Source organism: Crocodylus porosus, unplaced genomic scaffold, assembly GCF_001723895.1.
Source record: "Crocodylus porosus isolate Cpor-Errol unplaced genomic scaffold, CroPor_comp1, whole genome shotgun sequence".
NCBI classification, from domain to species: Eukaryota; Metazoa; Chordata; order Crocodylia; family Crocodylidae; genus Crocodylus; species Crocodylus porosus.
Window position 1 is genome coordinate 51,168,746 of NW_017728950.1, and position 15,860 is coordinate 51,184,605.

Sequence of the window (15,860 nt, forward strand, 5' to 3'; positions counted from 1 at the left end):
ATGAAACTATGAAACTTCTCACAGTGATTAAAAAACAAAAAGCTATAATATAATGAGCACTATGAGCTCTACAAAAACAACTCAAGGCCAGGTAATAAACAAAATAAAAAGTTAATGAGTTTATACAAATCTTAAGCAATTATTTAATAAGGCTTAAATATAAACAATACTATAATGCACCACTCTATAAGCCGGTACAACTTTAAAGCATAAAATATGATGAGCTACCCTAATACCATAACTGGTAGATGGAGTGCTGCCATGGGAAAGTGGATCCCCCACTTTCACGTCCCCCTGCCTCTGCCCCTCTGCCTCCCTGACCATGTTCACCAGCACTCTGTCCAGTGATCCAGGGTTTTGCTGCACACACGGTCCCCTTCACCCTTGGGTTGCACATACCCACCAGCATGTGGAGCATACTGGACTGCAACAGATTCAGCCATTTTTTGATGCCCTCCTTCAGCTGTCTGAACCTCTGGCAACAGTGACTTGCCCCAACCAGGAACACCAATCCCCTGGAACCTCTCCATTTTGTTCTAAAGCTCCCTCACTATGGGAATCACCTGGCTGGTTGTTGGTGACCATGAACCTGCAGTTGAGCTCGCCCTGCCCAACGAGCCACCCTTGCACAGTGCAGGTCATGGCCCCGTGGTCTCTGTTGCCATGTGGGACTCATCCATCACCTCTGCTTGAAGGAGAGCCCACCAATGGCCTGACTGATCGCACCAGTGCCCTGTGAAGGGGAGGTAGGCATGATCTCCACCCCGGCTGCTCCAGATGTCCAAGGTGAAGTGTAAGGCCACCTGCAGACCTACCCTGCGCAGCTCCTCTCAAGTACTCCCAGCATGCTTCATATAGGGGAGGTCACCACCGTCCTGCTGAAGGTGGTGTGTACAGGCGTGGTATGATAGGGCCACAAGTGCCATGAGCTACCTAAACTCTGGCCACTCAGCTAAGCAGGGCTGGCCATCCAGAGCAAACATCTACCCGGTGTTCTAAGCGACCTCGCTCACCTTGGGAAGGTGCCCCACTTTCCCTCTGCCTTTTCCCCCACTGGTCCAGGGTGGCCTGCCTGTGCTTCTGGGGGATGGGGGCTTTGGAGCGAGAGGAGGGACTTCCCTTTTGGCACACTCTCACTGGTGCCAGGCTGAGGAGGAGCAAAGGTATGGGGATGGTGCCTCCTGATGTGCATCAACATCCCTGTGGTGCTGAAGTGTTTCTTATCCTTGCCCTGGCTGGTCTTGCATCGGCAGTGTATACAGGTAGCATACCTGGGATCATCTGCCACCTCAAAATGATCCCACACTACGCTACCCTCTCGCTTCTGGGATGCGGGTGGGGATACTGCCTTATCCCTCTCCACAGCAGGCAGAGGCACAACAACAGAAACTTAGCTGAGCCTCCACAACCTCAACCTCCTCCAAGGTGCCTTCCGGAGAAGGAAACCTGGCTCTCGGAAGTTGGAGGGGTGTGGAGCAGAAACTCAGATTCCTCCTCCTTCCCCAGAACTTCTCTGGCTATGGCACTGAGCTCCCCTGCTCCAGATCCAGCTCCTCCTCTGGCACTGGAAAGCTCAGGCTGGAAACTGAAATTGGGGTGAAGGAGACTCGTGGTGGTGCTTGTCATAATGGTGATACTGGGGCTTCTGTTAGTGGAGGTGGGGCGGGTGCAGACACTGCTCCCATCTCCTTGCTGCCTCTAGCAGTAGAAGTCTAATGGCTGATAGGGAAGAGGATGCATATAAGTTTGGGGTGGGGGTGCCAGAAGACCTGGCAGGTGCCTTTCCAGCATGCTTCATAATGTTTGCTGTGCTAGAAAGAGTGTGTGTGTGTGTGTGTGTGTGTGTGTAATATATCTTATATGTGCAATATATGTTCTATCTGTTTAATATATGTGTGTGTCCTGGCGGATGCAGGTAGAAGGCCCAGAAACCCATCCTACAGAGGGACCCAGGGCAGAGCCAACCCGCCGGGACAAGAAAGAGAAAAGCCCTGAAGATAGGGCGAGCTTACCTTTTTTAGGGAGAGATGAGCCAGATGAACTACGCTAGGATGGAACACCCACGTGATTCATCAGCCACTTTTATTTTTGGCTGGGAGCGGCATGGGTGGATGACATCACTGGAAAACGCTATCCAGGTGAAATCAAAGCCAGTGGTAGGGAAATGGCAGGGGGAGCATTGCGGAAGGCAGATGGCAGGACTGGTCCCCAAGCTGAACACCAGCTGCACTGGCAGCCAGAAGAGAGCCTGAGGGAGGATCCATTGGAGGGGTCCAGGCCAGTTAAAGGGGACACTATGTCAGCTGGCAGTGAAACCAGATGAGGGAGGATAGCACTGAGAGATGTAGGAGCCACAGATGCTTGTGAGTGGGACAGGCTGAAGCCTTGTTCACTTTTTTTTTTTCTTTGGTGTGCTAATTCATTTTGTTATCCCGGGGCTCTAGCACAGGGATAGGGACCACGAGCGGCCCTTGTGGACCCATAGGAGCTGGGACAGCACGGCAGGTAGTAGTGCAGCAGGGGAGACCCAGAGTATTACCAGGGACGGCCCAATGTCCCAAAATCATCCTGTATAGGGGAAGACTGAAGGGAGCCAAATAGGCAAAGAGAGTGTGGGTGATGACATCGGAGGGTGAGTCAACTGCCCATCATTTGGCCATCCTAGAGGCTGGTGCATGGCTGGTGCATAGTGGAGGTGGAGCCCCAAGAGTACCTGCTGGGGGTAGTGCCCGACCTGGAAGGAGCCACAAGAAGGAGCCCCATGACTGAAAGGAAAGACCAGGTCATGGCAGGAAAGTATCGGGGTCTTCCTCGGGGTGAATGCGACTGAGCGTCAAGGCCACAGGAACAACCTCCACAGCCGACACTAGGTGCACGCTCCAAGGTGGCAAGGGACTGCCTACATGAGGCTGGGCGGGTACAAAGTGTTATATATCTCTGTGCAATATATCTTCTATCTGTAATAAATTGGAAAGGTGTATCCAATCCTTTCCAAGAACAGAGACTAGGAAGAGATTGACTACTAGGAAGCCAGTCATTGCAGCCATCCAGTACCTTTCACATGCTGTTGCTTCCAGACAGAGAGCTCACAAAAGGCAGAGAAAGGCTTCACACAGAGCCTTATATGCTGTTTCTCCTTCTCTTCCCCAGAGCACTGGTATTGGAAGAGACCTCAGGGACAGATCGCAGACACTGGCCAGCTACAGATGTCAGTATCAGAGCAGTCCTTCCCTCCCTCTTCCCCCTCCCTCTTCCAAGTTTTTTTTTTCCCCGCAAGCCCGCCTCTCAAGCATTCCTAAATGTTTCGGATGGTTTTGTTTAGTTTCAAGTTTGGTGTTTCAGGCGCCCGAAACACCTCTGAAATGAAATGTCTGCCAAAATTTTGCACAGTCCTACATTTCATGTTTATTGTATGGCAGTATTAAGGGCTTGTTGATGTTACAACCTTCCCTCTGCAGGCAGCTATTTTGGAGTGTGCCTCCACAGTCTTAGCTTCTGGCAGCTCAAGGTGACCTCATTTATAGCAGGTGTGCCATCAGGACACATGGCGCGCCTTGGGAGGCACCAGCTCTTAAAAGGGCTATGGCTGCCTACAGAAAGGACTGGCAGTCTACACCTACTTCTGGCAGTTTCCCTATGACAGCAAAAGCTTTCTGTCATTTGCAGACTGCGCTGTGTTGCTCTGCTGGAAGTGTGAAGGGGTTTTACTACTGATGGGAAACTGTGGGTGTGATGGCTCTAATTTTTGTGGTGGAACCAATTCTGCAGGGAACAGTATAAGTAGGCCTAAGGTCATGTAGGTGCCTTAAATATAATTTTCTAAGCTTTATTGTAGTTAGATTACTTAAATTTAAGCTTAAATGCAAGACATTTGTTGCTTATTAAGGGCTTAATTTTGGGGTAGCCACAAAATTTGGGATAATCTGTAAATTATTGGTACACATTCTCAAACTAATGCTAATTTAATCTCGTCTCTGGGCTCATGTAATACAGTTAGAAAGTATATACATTATAGTATATTAAGTAGATTAAACAAAAGGGCAAGCTATGCTCTCTGTTAACCTGGAGGAAGTCTTGTAAAGTTATTTGAGATTTGTATCCTCAGGGAAATCAGTATGTGTTATATAACTTCTATTAGCTTATTCTATGTGTATCTTCTCCTGCTCTTCTTAAAAGTAAGTTTGTTATAAATTATTAGGAAATGGGTTTTTATAAATTGTATTGCCCTAAGTGAAAGCTAAATACTTTAACCTCTTTACAACCTTTTCTGTTTTTAAAAAGTCCCTGTAATGACCTGATGAAAAGGGAAAAGCTTAGAATGTAATGTGGTGTTACTCGATGTAAATGATTTCATTGATCACTTAATTTTTTTCAGATGCAAATTCTTTATTAACACTAATAAACTTTGCAATTAAAGTAATCTCAGCTGAAAATGATCATTAAATAGCAACTGTAACTCTGCCCCTGTTTTTGTACATGTGTATTGCAATATGGTACTTCATTCCATTATATGTAGTACTTGACATCGCTGGTCTCATACATCTTATAGGATACTGAACTTAAATCTTTGCAACTGTGCCCTGTTCCTGGAGCTTATTGATGAATATGGCAACAGGAATGAGTTCTGTGCACTGATGATAAATTTCAGAACACAATTTCTTAATTTAAACATTGCAATGAATAATACAATTATATTTTGAGACGGGTTTCTAACAATTGATTTTTACGTTGATGAGACACCAAATAAAACAGCGCTGAGTATAAGTCCCTTTATTTCGTATCTGGTGTATCCCCATATTCCAGGTTCAATAAACATCTGCACTTTAAAGGATCTCTTTTTTTCCTTATGACTTGGATGTGCTAAAATTACCAGATCTCAGAAACCGTTTTTTGTTCTCTCCTAAATTAAGGATAGAGTATTTTAGCACAGGGAATTTAATTCTGATTAGGATGCTTTCTATGAATTGCCATGTAGTAGATAGAGTATTACATTTCTAAGAAAAGAAAAATTATCTGTGGAATTTAGGCAATGGTCAAAAACAGCACCATGGAGAGTATTCAGCCCTGTTTTACCTATCATTTACATAGGGTGGACTCTTTGATTGCTTCTCACAGAACTTGTTTTGTCTAATCATGACAGTGAATTGGAGTTAGAGCTGTGAATCTTTGGACGGTTTCAGAATGTAATGTCTTGCATTTTAGATGATTATAAGTTATGTTTAACAAGGGTTTAAACAAATATAACAGTCCGACTTGCATTGTCTTAATAAACATGTTTCTTCCCCAAGAAAGATTTATGGAAAAAGCAAAAATTTCACGGCATTTTATCTTTATATAAGCACTTTTTTAGAGTTGAATTTGAACTGGACTTGAAAAGGACTTTCCAGAATGAAGCCCTTTTTGGTGGTTAATCAGCCACCTAAGAGTGCCCATCATACTTCCATTGAAGTCCATGTTAAAATTCTCCTTTATTGTAATGGGAACAGCAGTTTTTTGACTGAGGACAAGCTGTTTGATGCTCAATTACTTCCTGCAGCCTTCAGTCATGCAAAACTTGAGTTTACCTGTGTGCATACACAACAGGACTAGTCCCCAAGAGAGTCTATTATATTCCAAGTGCTCCATGGCTGCCATCCTTCCCTGTTGCCTTAAATACAAATCAAGACATACTTTGCATGCAGAAAAAGAACATTACATTTTGGAATTACTACACATGTACCAAATCACAGCACATGGTTACTTTCATCCCCTGTCCTTCCTAAATGTCTAGAAGACCTTAGTATCTAGAATTGGGGTCTGATTTTTTTCAGAGAGCTCATCTCCCTTTTTAAAGCACCGTAATAAGTTTTTAAAGCACCGTAATAAGTGGCAGTCAGAGTTGCTGTTTGCTGTGCATGATTTTCTTTTATTGGCCCTAATTATGGATGGACATCCTTTTAAACATCTCTCTTAATCTTATTTTAGAGCCGTATTCTGCCATCTTTTTTCATGTGTACCCTTTATTTGCACAAGTAACTTCTGTAAATTCTGCATGCATGACACACAGTTTACAGAGTTGAGCTCTTACACTTTAAGCTCCATTATGTTTCTAACTTGCTGTCTTTTGTTTCTGAAGATGCAAACTGTGAGCTCAGCCCTTTTGGGCATCGGCAAGACCTTTTTATAGCATCACAATTGCTTTGGTGTTCCCAGAGCTGGACTTAGTGCAGCTCTCCAGGCCTATAAACATGACTACCAGCTCCCTCTGCTGAAAGATAAGCTGTCCCTCTGCTCTTTCTTTTCTTCATGGAGAGGAAATAGGAAGGTGTAAAAGTGCCTTCCTTTTTGAGGAACAGGAAAAGACTTAAATGACAAAGATTCAGTGTGGTGGTAGAGGTTGATATGCCATAGATACAGATGTTAAGAATCGTGTTTAGAGGATTACACATTTGTAGAACAGGAGGATGAAATTAATTCTGATATCTGAATTTTTTTTTTAAGTGTCTAGCTTCTATGATTTTATTGTGAGTGTCTTTTTTAAAGATTTTGCTTCAAGATCTAACTGCACAAATCATAATATTAGATGAGAATCCCGGCTTTCGTTATTTTAAAAATATGTTTCTAGGCCTACCTTGTTTCACAGACTAACTTTAAAAATACGAAGCAAGAGTATCCTAAAGGCCCAGGCGAGAAGGCCTAAAAGAACCTAATATGAGATGAAATATCCAGTGCTCAGGACATGAATCATGCAGTTTAAAAGACTAGGGGTTCAGTTCCTTGCTTTACCACAGACTGCTGTGACCTTGTACAAATGATGCATTGTACCTGTATCTCCATTCCCCATTTGTAAAAGAGGGAGAGTAGTACTGCTGTGCTACATAAAAAAAAAAATGTGAGAAACATAGGTGGTATGGTAATTGGAGCTCATAATACCTGAGGTACATGGCACATGAGGCTGAGCTGCTTCTAGTCTATGGAGTTGGTCCAAATGAGTCCATCATGACAAATGTAGCAGGACAGAGGAAAGAAGTAGTTGTACCAGTCCATATATTTTTCAGCTTTTCCATTCCTTCTTCAAACTTTACCCACATGCTGGTGATAATAAATGTATAGGGACAAATTCTTTCCTATATCAGAGCAATTATATGTACTTGCATAATACAGAGGAAGATTTGAATTTCTTAAGGGAGTAGCTGTGGAGGAGGGAATGTAGTAGTTCATGAAGTTGTGTGAAAATTTTCATCTTAATCAAAATAAGACCCCACAAGAAAATAAGAAATCATGGAAAAGAGGATATGTAATACAGGGGTTTTACCTGGCTCCCAGAACTCCTAGTGTAGGGGGGCACAGTGTTGCCTACTGCTAAGTTTCTTACTACAGAGCCAGCGATAGGGGCAGCAACAGCTGCATTAAGCCATATGCTACTGCCAGGTCCAGATCCAGCCTGCGAGGGTACCTTGTGAGCAAAACCTGGGCCATGAGAAGCCCTGTAGTTTGGATTTGGCCCATAGGTGCAGGTGATCTTGACACCCCCGACATAATGGATTAAAATGATGTGCACAATATTAGTATCTGACAATGAAGAAGCAAAAGCAGTTGGATGTTACAAGATTATGACAAATAGCTTTGGAAAATATTTCTAACTTTTTCATCATACACAAATACTGTAGTAGACATCGCAAGTTTTATTGGGTGAACTGTAATTTCTAGGTATGTTGGAGCAACACTATTACATAAAAAATCATGTTGTATTTTGTCAATAATCTACCACACTGTCAAAGGACTTGATAGATAGTTCATTGAGAGTCTTTAGGCCTGAAGCAAAATCCACTGAAGGCAACATTCTTAAAACAGTGATAAAACAGAAAAGTACTTATGATTAAGGCCAAAATAGGCAAGATGTTTGTGCAGTGTTTTTTTCAGTTTCACTTTGCAAATAAAGGCCACTATGGATTCTAATCCCCAATACTAATTTTTCCTCCTTTATGTTTTTCTGTTTTTACTAGGGCATCTAAAATGGATCTCAAGTGTTCTCTGGAAGAATGTGCAATGGCACTGAACTTATTTCTAAATAACAAATTCTCTGAAGCCCTGGAATTGCTTCGACCATGGTGAGGTCATATGTGTTGTTGTTTCTGCTGTTAGAATTAATTGAGATTCTATAAAGAATGCGTCCAGTTGCTGAAGATTAAAAGACTGTTTTAGAGGCCTTCACATTCATTAATTGCATTTATTCTCTTTTGCCCAAAAGGCAGTTTGACCCAGTTTCCCTAAACAGTGCATTCACTTACTCTTTGAATGCATTTATCGCAAGTGTCATCAGTTGATCCATGGACTGTATTATTTCAATCTTCTAAAATCAAGGTGAAGTCTTGGCAGGTGCATTGAGGAGATAGGCAGAGAGTAGACAGTCTGCAAAACCCCCTAATTTTGACCAAACAGGCTGGAAGGAAGATGTGGGCTGTGCTCAGACCTAGCTGACTGGCAAGTTGGAGGTTTTTCTCTCATCTGCCTCTATGAGCAGTGGGTAGATTTAGCTTGAAGTCTAGTGAGATGAATTTTAGGGGTGCACCAATAAAGATTTTTTTGGCTGATACTGATGGCCAATTATTAACCAGCCATATCAGCCAATACCGATCCAATAGCTGATATGCAGCCTGGCAGTGTGGAGAGCAGCGTCCAGCTGGTAAGTCTGGGGGGCGGGGAATGGGGGGAGGCAGATCAAGGCCCCTGTGGTGAGAGAATGGGGCTGGGACAGAGGGTGGCACTGCTCAGGCAGGGCAGGATCTGGGACAGAGCTGTGGGCATACCCCTGGGGGAGGCATGGGGGGTATGTGCCCCACTGGATCTGTGCATGGGGCAAAGGTGGGCTGCCTGCTGTAGGCTCAGGGCCAGGGGCTGCGCTGGCCTCTTCTTGGGAGGGGGGAGGGGGAAGTGGGGGCTAGGCCTGGGTTATGCTTAGGGCAGGCAACAGCAGTGTGGGAGGAGTGGCTACAGGGGGCTACAGCAAATTTTGGGGTGACTATTGCTCACCCTGTAGCCACCTCTCCTAGCACTGTCACCATCCACCCTGAGCGCAGCCCCAGCCCAACCCAGCTCCTCAAATGGGAAGAGGCTGGCCCACAGCGGGCAGTCTGCCCTTGGTCTGTGCACAAATCCGGAGGGCACATGCCCCCTCATGCCTCCCCTGGGGCTGCTTGCAGAGGTGGGGAGACTCCCACCGTCTCCACATCCCCCGCCCTGCTCCTGCTTCAGCTGGGCAGCCACTGCCCCAGCTCCACTCCCTCCCTCGTTATGGGATCATGATCTTCCTCACCTCCCCCACGCCCCTTTCTCCCCCACAGACTTACTGGCCGGCTGCTTTTCTCCACACTGCCAGGCTTTATTCCTGGCTGGATGCATTCTGTGGGTACATACATGCACACATTGGTGATGTTATCGGCTACATTGGCCAAAAATATCTGATTGCTGATATGTCAATTTTCCTTTTATCCTTGCTGATTTGAGATGTACTGATAAGTTGCACCTCTAATAAATTTATCTTCCCTCAAGATTCTTCCTGCCCTTTTCTAGTACCTTTTGTCCACAAAGGAAATGGACATGAAATCAGAATAATAAAGGCTTGATTAATGGAAACATCTTGGTTTCTTACTATCTTCACTAAACATCATTTTATTTCTGTATTATGATACTTTCTCCATACCAATCCCTTTTTAGTGACAGGAGAGAACAATTTCTTTTGAATAGAAAGGAATGTTTGAAAGATTGGTGGCTTTTGATTTTCCCTAATCATGGTTAGGTATTCTAACTGTTTTTACATGTACGTTTTGGAGGCACACCAGCTCTGATTATAGTTCAGGTTTAAGTCCCCTCTGCCTAAGGAATATTCTAAGTGTTCTAGAAGTGCTTTGTTTACTCGCATTGTTTTGAACATTGCTGGACCTTATAGGAGTGATATGACCTGATTTTATTGTGGGGATATCGCAGAATCATAGAAAATTAGGGTTGGATGGGACCTCAGGAGGTCATTAATCCAACCCCTTCCTCAAAGGAGGACCATTCCCAACTATATCATCTCAGCCAAGGCTTTGTATATCTGGCTCTTAAAAACCTTCAAGGATGGAGATTTCACAGCCTCTCTGGGTAATCTGTTCCAGTGCTTTACTAGCTTCCTAGTGAGAGAGTTTTTCCTAATATCGAACCTAAACTTCCCTTGCTGCAACTTCCCTTGCTCCTTGTTCTGCCACCACTGAAAACAGTCCAGCTCCACCCCCTTTTGAACCCCACTTCAGGTAGCTGAAGGCTACTATTAATTTCCCCCCTCAGTCTCTCTTCTCCAGACTAAATAAGCCTCGTTCCCTCAGCCTCTCCTCAGAAGTCAAGTGCCCCAGCCCTGTAACCATTTTCATTGCCCTCTGCTGCCGGACTCTCTCTCCAGTTTGTCTACATCCTTTTTGTAGTGGGGGGCCTAAAACTGGACACAGTACTCCACATGTGGCCTCACCAGTGCTGAATATAGGGCAATAATCACTTCCTGTGATCTGCTAGCAACTCTCCAACTAATACTACCCAGTATACTGTTAGCCTTCTTTGCAACAAGGGCATACTATTGACTCATATTCAACTTATTGTCCACTGTAACCCATAAGTCCTTTTCTGTAGAGCTGCTGCCTAGCTAGTCATTCCCCTGCATGTACCAGTGCATTAAATTGTTCTGTCCCAAGTGCAGGACTTCGCACTTCTCCTTATTGAACCTCATGAGACTTCTTTGGTTCAATCCTCCATTTGTTGTGGTCTCTGAATCCTTACTCTACCCTCCAGTGTATCTACTACTCCCCACAGCTTAGTGTCATCTGCAGACTTGCTGAGGGTGTAATCCATCCCATCTTCCAGCTTGTTGATGAAGATATTGGACAAAAGTGGCCCCAGGACCAATCCCTGGGACACTCCCCTTGTTATGGGCTGCAGCTAGACATCACACCATTAATTACTACCTTTTGAGTAAGTTTTCTGTCTACCTTATAGTGCATTCATCCAACCCATCTTTCCCTAGTGTGCTTGACAATATTGTGTGAGATCTTATCAAAAGATTTGCTAAGATCAGGTTGGTCAGGCAAGATATGTCCTTGGTGAATCCATGGTGACTGTTCCTAATGACCTTCGCCTCCAAGTGCTTTGAAATGGATTCCTTGAGGACCTGCTCCATGATTTTTCCAGGGACTGGAGTGAGGCTGCTCAGTCTGTAGCTTCCTGGATCCTCCTTCTTCCCTTTATTAAAGATGGGCACTGTGTCTGCTCTTTTGCAATCATCTAGGACCTCTCCATATCCGTACGAGTTTTCAGAGATAATGCCCAGCTGCTCTGCTGTTACATCAGCCAGCACTCTTGGGTGCATCACCTTTGGCTCTGCTCCATACGCTTGTACATGTCCAGCTTTTTTAAATAGTCCCTATCCTGTTCTTTCGCCACTGTTGGTTGCTCATCTCCTTCCCAAACTGTGCTGCCATGTGCCATAGTCTGGGAGCTGACATTGCCTATGAAGACTGAGGTAAAAAAAGGCATCGAGTACTTCAGCTTTTCCCATATCTTCTGTCATTAGGTTGCCTGGTAAGGGATCCACACATTCCCTAATCTTCCTCTTGTTGCTGATGTAGTTCTAGAAACCCTTCTTGTTATTCTTTTTGCCCTGCTAATTCTTCAAGCTAATCTAAGATGCTACCTTGCCCTGCCTTCTGCCTAATTTAAGAGACTGTAGGTATTTCCTGAAATATAAGAAATGACACTTGGAGGCTGTAATGGTAGGTGAGAATGACTGTTTGTCCTTCCATACAAGTACCATCCAGGGAGCCTGCCTCTGGCAGTGGTTGTCTTGCCCCATGTATGTGTCAGGATCTGTATATGCTATCCTTCCTCATGCAATGATGGGGAGCAGGCTGGAGCTGGGGTGGGGTGGGGGTGTTAAAAGGAGTCAGCATGGAGGAATGCAGATTAGGCAGGCCGTAGGCCTGGAGGAATCAGGCCAAACAGAAAAAGCAAAGCCCAGCTTTATTTACATCTAGGCCTTTACGACCAAGGGAGTTTGTAAGCTGATGGCTGTGATGTATATAGCAGCATGGGGCACAGGACACCAAGGAACAGTTTTTTTATATGGTAATAATTTGTAAAGTGACAATGGCTTGTAGGAAAAGGAAGAGGAAGACTAGCTGGAAGTCTGTGGGATGAGTTGTATGTTATAAGTGATCACAGGTGACAGCTTCTTCTTGCAGGCTTGAAGTTACTGTAAACAAATGGAATACAGGCAGTCCTCAACTTACAATGTTTCGAGTTGCAACATTTCACACTTACAACGTTTATAAATTGACACCTGTTTAAACTTCCTGACGTCAGTTTTGACTTTACAATGCTTGATCTGATGCGACATCACGCCAGTGAACAAGTTCGCTGCATCACTCATCTCCCTGGAGAACACGTGCCCAAACTTCCTTGGACACTTTCTTTAAGAAAGCAGACAAGAATCCAGTAAAACCTGCAGCTAAGACTCATGAGAAGATTCCAGCCAAGAACCCTTTAAAAAGTCCAAACGAGTCCTTCAAGAAGTCCAGCAAAGTCACCTCAAAGAAGTCCTTCCGAGTCAGTATGACTGCTATTTACAATATAAATACATTAGTGTAGCTATATTACTCATCTATAATTGATTCCGTACAAAATTCTGGGGTATTTCTGGTGAAAACAGAGTATCGGGCCTTGGTTCAGGAACCAATCCCCCATGTATAACATTGTTTCTTATGAGAAAATTGGTTCCAAGTTGCAATGTTTTGACTTAAGACGTGGTTTTCAGGAACCAATTGTGTTGTAAGTGTGAGGACTGCCTGTACAACTGTCAAGGGGTAGAACTTGTTTGATACCCCTCTCTGTGCTCTCAGAAGTTGTATCCTCCAAACATTTCACATCAAAGTCATTATCACCATTGTGCTGCAACCAACGGCACAGGAAGTAGGGGATTCTTCAAGAAGCTGCAGTATTCACCCGCTTGGTTCTGGAACCACACTGATGCAATGGCTCTGGCAGCTTCACTGACAAGCTGCTGCCTTGCTGCTGAAGATGGCTGGTCTGACCTGTGAGAAGCACCCAGGGCTCAGGGGGCCAGACATCTCTTACCTAAGGCTGCATACAGACTTGCATTTCTATTGGTAAGAATTTCTCAGAAGTTCTTGGTAGAAAATTAGGCCAAGAGCTGGACTATAAGCATGTTCCAGCCCCATGGCTGGAGAGCTACTCAGATGGGTCCCCCTGGCTGGAGAACTTAAGAGGGCTACTTCCTGGGCCACCCCCACTCTTGGGACCCAAGGGCATGCTGTCAATAGGCATCCAGATGGGATGCACACAGGGCGATTTTAAGGTAGAGGCTCAGAAAAGTAGTGCTGGGGAGATTTTTTCTGACCCTTTGCCTGATTCCCCAGCCTTTAATAGCCATGCACGCCACCCAGCTGAGTGGCACATGTATCATTTAAAGCCTACAAACTGGGGTGGGAAAACCTTTCCCAACTACAGGTCCTAGTCCTCAGGTCTTAGTAATCCCTCCCCTGCTGGGTGGTGGGGGTGGCATTTAAAGCCCGGGGACCAGGAACTGGGTTTGGGGACAGCTTCCCTAAGCCCAGTCCTTAGGAATCTCATGTGGCTACAAAGCTATCTGAGCCCAGTCTTTGGGAATCTTATGTGGCTGCAAGGTTGTCTGAGCTCAGGCAGTCTTGCCGACATAACACAGTTGACTCCTGCTCCTGTGGATGCCTTTGGTTCCACTAGAGAAGAGAGAAGATCTGTGGCTGCAGGGTTCATTCATGGCTGCAGAGTTGCCCAAGCCTGGGTTAGCTCTGTAGTCACAGGAGAATTGTCCCCCACTCCCCACATGCTTTCCAGTGGAATGGGTGTAGTGCATTGGGTGGAGGCTCTTTGGTTGGGCAGGGTCCCCACAGTGTTGCCTGACGGTTTGCTCTCCAAGGTAGAGCAGAGGACCGTGGGATATTGAATCTCTTTTCTTTCTCTGTCTCTTTTCTTTCTCTCTCTCCTGAAGTGCACAGGTGTTCAAGTTAGATCAGAAGGAAGATCTTCCTTCTAGATAACCAATTTAACTTCCTGCACAAGAGCCATTTTTCATCCACAAGACAGTTCTCAATCTTCTGTGTGCTCTCCTTTTTGTGTCGGGAGAGGCTTTTCTGTTGGCACAGATGGAACATCTGTATATAGCCTAAGTGAAGATCAACTCCTCTTTCTCCTCAGATGTCTAGAAAATTCACAGAGAAAGAACTTTGTGAATGCAGAGCCTACTATGTCCTTGTCCTTCCAGATGCAATGCCCAGCAAGATTCAAATGCCTGAAAACAGGAAATGGTGTTTTAAGGGCTTTGCCAATGTAGCCATAATTCTGTGTCCTTCACACCCTGTCTCCCTGAAGCTAGTATCTACCAGTGAGAATTATTTCCATGAAATGTAGAAGCATTGGATGGAATTGCTGAGAGGAGTAGTTTGAGCATAGCTGAGATGGGATAAGGGTATTTCATAGATTTTATAGACATTTGGGTTGGAAGGGACCCCGGAGGATCATCAAGTCCAGCCCCCTACCCCACGGGCAGGAAGTCAGCAGGGATCATGGGATCCCAGCAAGACAAACATCCAAATGTGTCTTGAAGGCATTCAAAGCAGTGCTTAAACCGCCTCCAGTGGCAGTCTATTCCAAACCCTGGAAGCTTGGACAATTAAGAAGTTTTTCCTTATGTCTGAATCAGTTGCAGCAGAGTTTGTGACCATTCCATCTGGTTATCCCTTGGGGCAGTCTGGTGAACAGACGTTCCCCCAGATCCTGATGAGCACCCCGATAAACTTATATGTGGCCACCAGATCACTCCTGAGCCTGCGCTTTTCTAGGCTGAAGAGTCCCATGGCTCTCGGCCTCCCATTATAAGGTCTGTTTTCCTGACTCTGATCATGAGAATGGCTCTCCTGTGCACGCTCTCAAACTTCTCCACATCCTTTTTAAATTGAGAAGTCCAAAACTGGATGCAGTACTCCGGCTGCGGCCTCACCAAGGCTGAGTACAACGGGAGAATGACATCCCAAGATTTTCTTGAGAAGCATCTATGGATGCAAGTCAGTGTTTTGTTTGCTTTACTAGCCACAGAATCACACTGAAGGCTCATGTTCATCTTGTAGTCAATCATGACCCCCAAGTCCCTTTCCCTTCCCTGACCAGCATAGCACTGCCGAGCCTATAAGCACGTTGCAGGTTTTTCCTCCCAAGGTGGAGAACCTTGCATCTTTCAGTGTTAAACACCATCAGGTTCTCCTCTGCCTATTTCATGAGCCTGTCAAGATCTGCCTGGATCACACTCCTGTCCTCAGGTGTGGATGCTTTACCTCAGAGTTTGGTGTTGTCCGCAAACTTGGCAAGTCCACATCACTGATGAAGCTGTTAAAGAGTATGGGCCCTAGGACAGAGCCTTGAGGGACCCCGCTGGTCACAGGGCACCATGACGATTGACATCCATCAACCACCACCCCCTGGGTCCTGTCACGGAGCCAATTCTCCAGCCAGAGGACCGTGGTGAGGTCAAGGCTGCAGTTAGCCAGTTTTGCCAAAAGGTGATCATGGGATACCAGATGGAAGGCTTGTTTTAAAGTCAAGATATATGACATCAATCTCTTACCCCTTGTCCAGGTGATAGGTCACCTGCTTGTAAAAGGAGGTAAGGTTAGTCAAGCAAGACCTACCCGCAACAAACCCATGCTGGGTATCCCTCCAGATATTGCCATCAGCTAGTCTGTTAAGGATGGCCTCTTTGATAACCTTTTCCAAGACCTTCCTCAAGATAGAGGTCAGGCTGATGG

The 15,860-nt window shown here is 45.2% G+C and overlaps 1 protein-coding gene across 1 annotated transcript in view; it reads left to right on the top strand.

The window, feature by feature from the left end:
* TTC39B (tetratricopeptide repeat domain 39B) overlaps positions 1-15,860 on the top strand; it is a 71,093-nt gene that overhangs the window by 6,099 nt on the left and 49,134 nt on the right. Inside the window, exon 2 of the mRNA XM_019554739.1 lies at positions 7,986-8,090. Coding sequence (XP_019410284.1) covers positions 7,996-8,090 — 95 coding nt within the window. The 5' untranslated portion in view covers positions 7,986-7,995. The remainder of the gene's footprint in view (positions 1-7,985; positions 8,091-15,860) is intronic.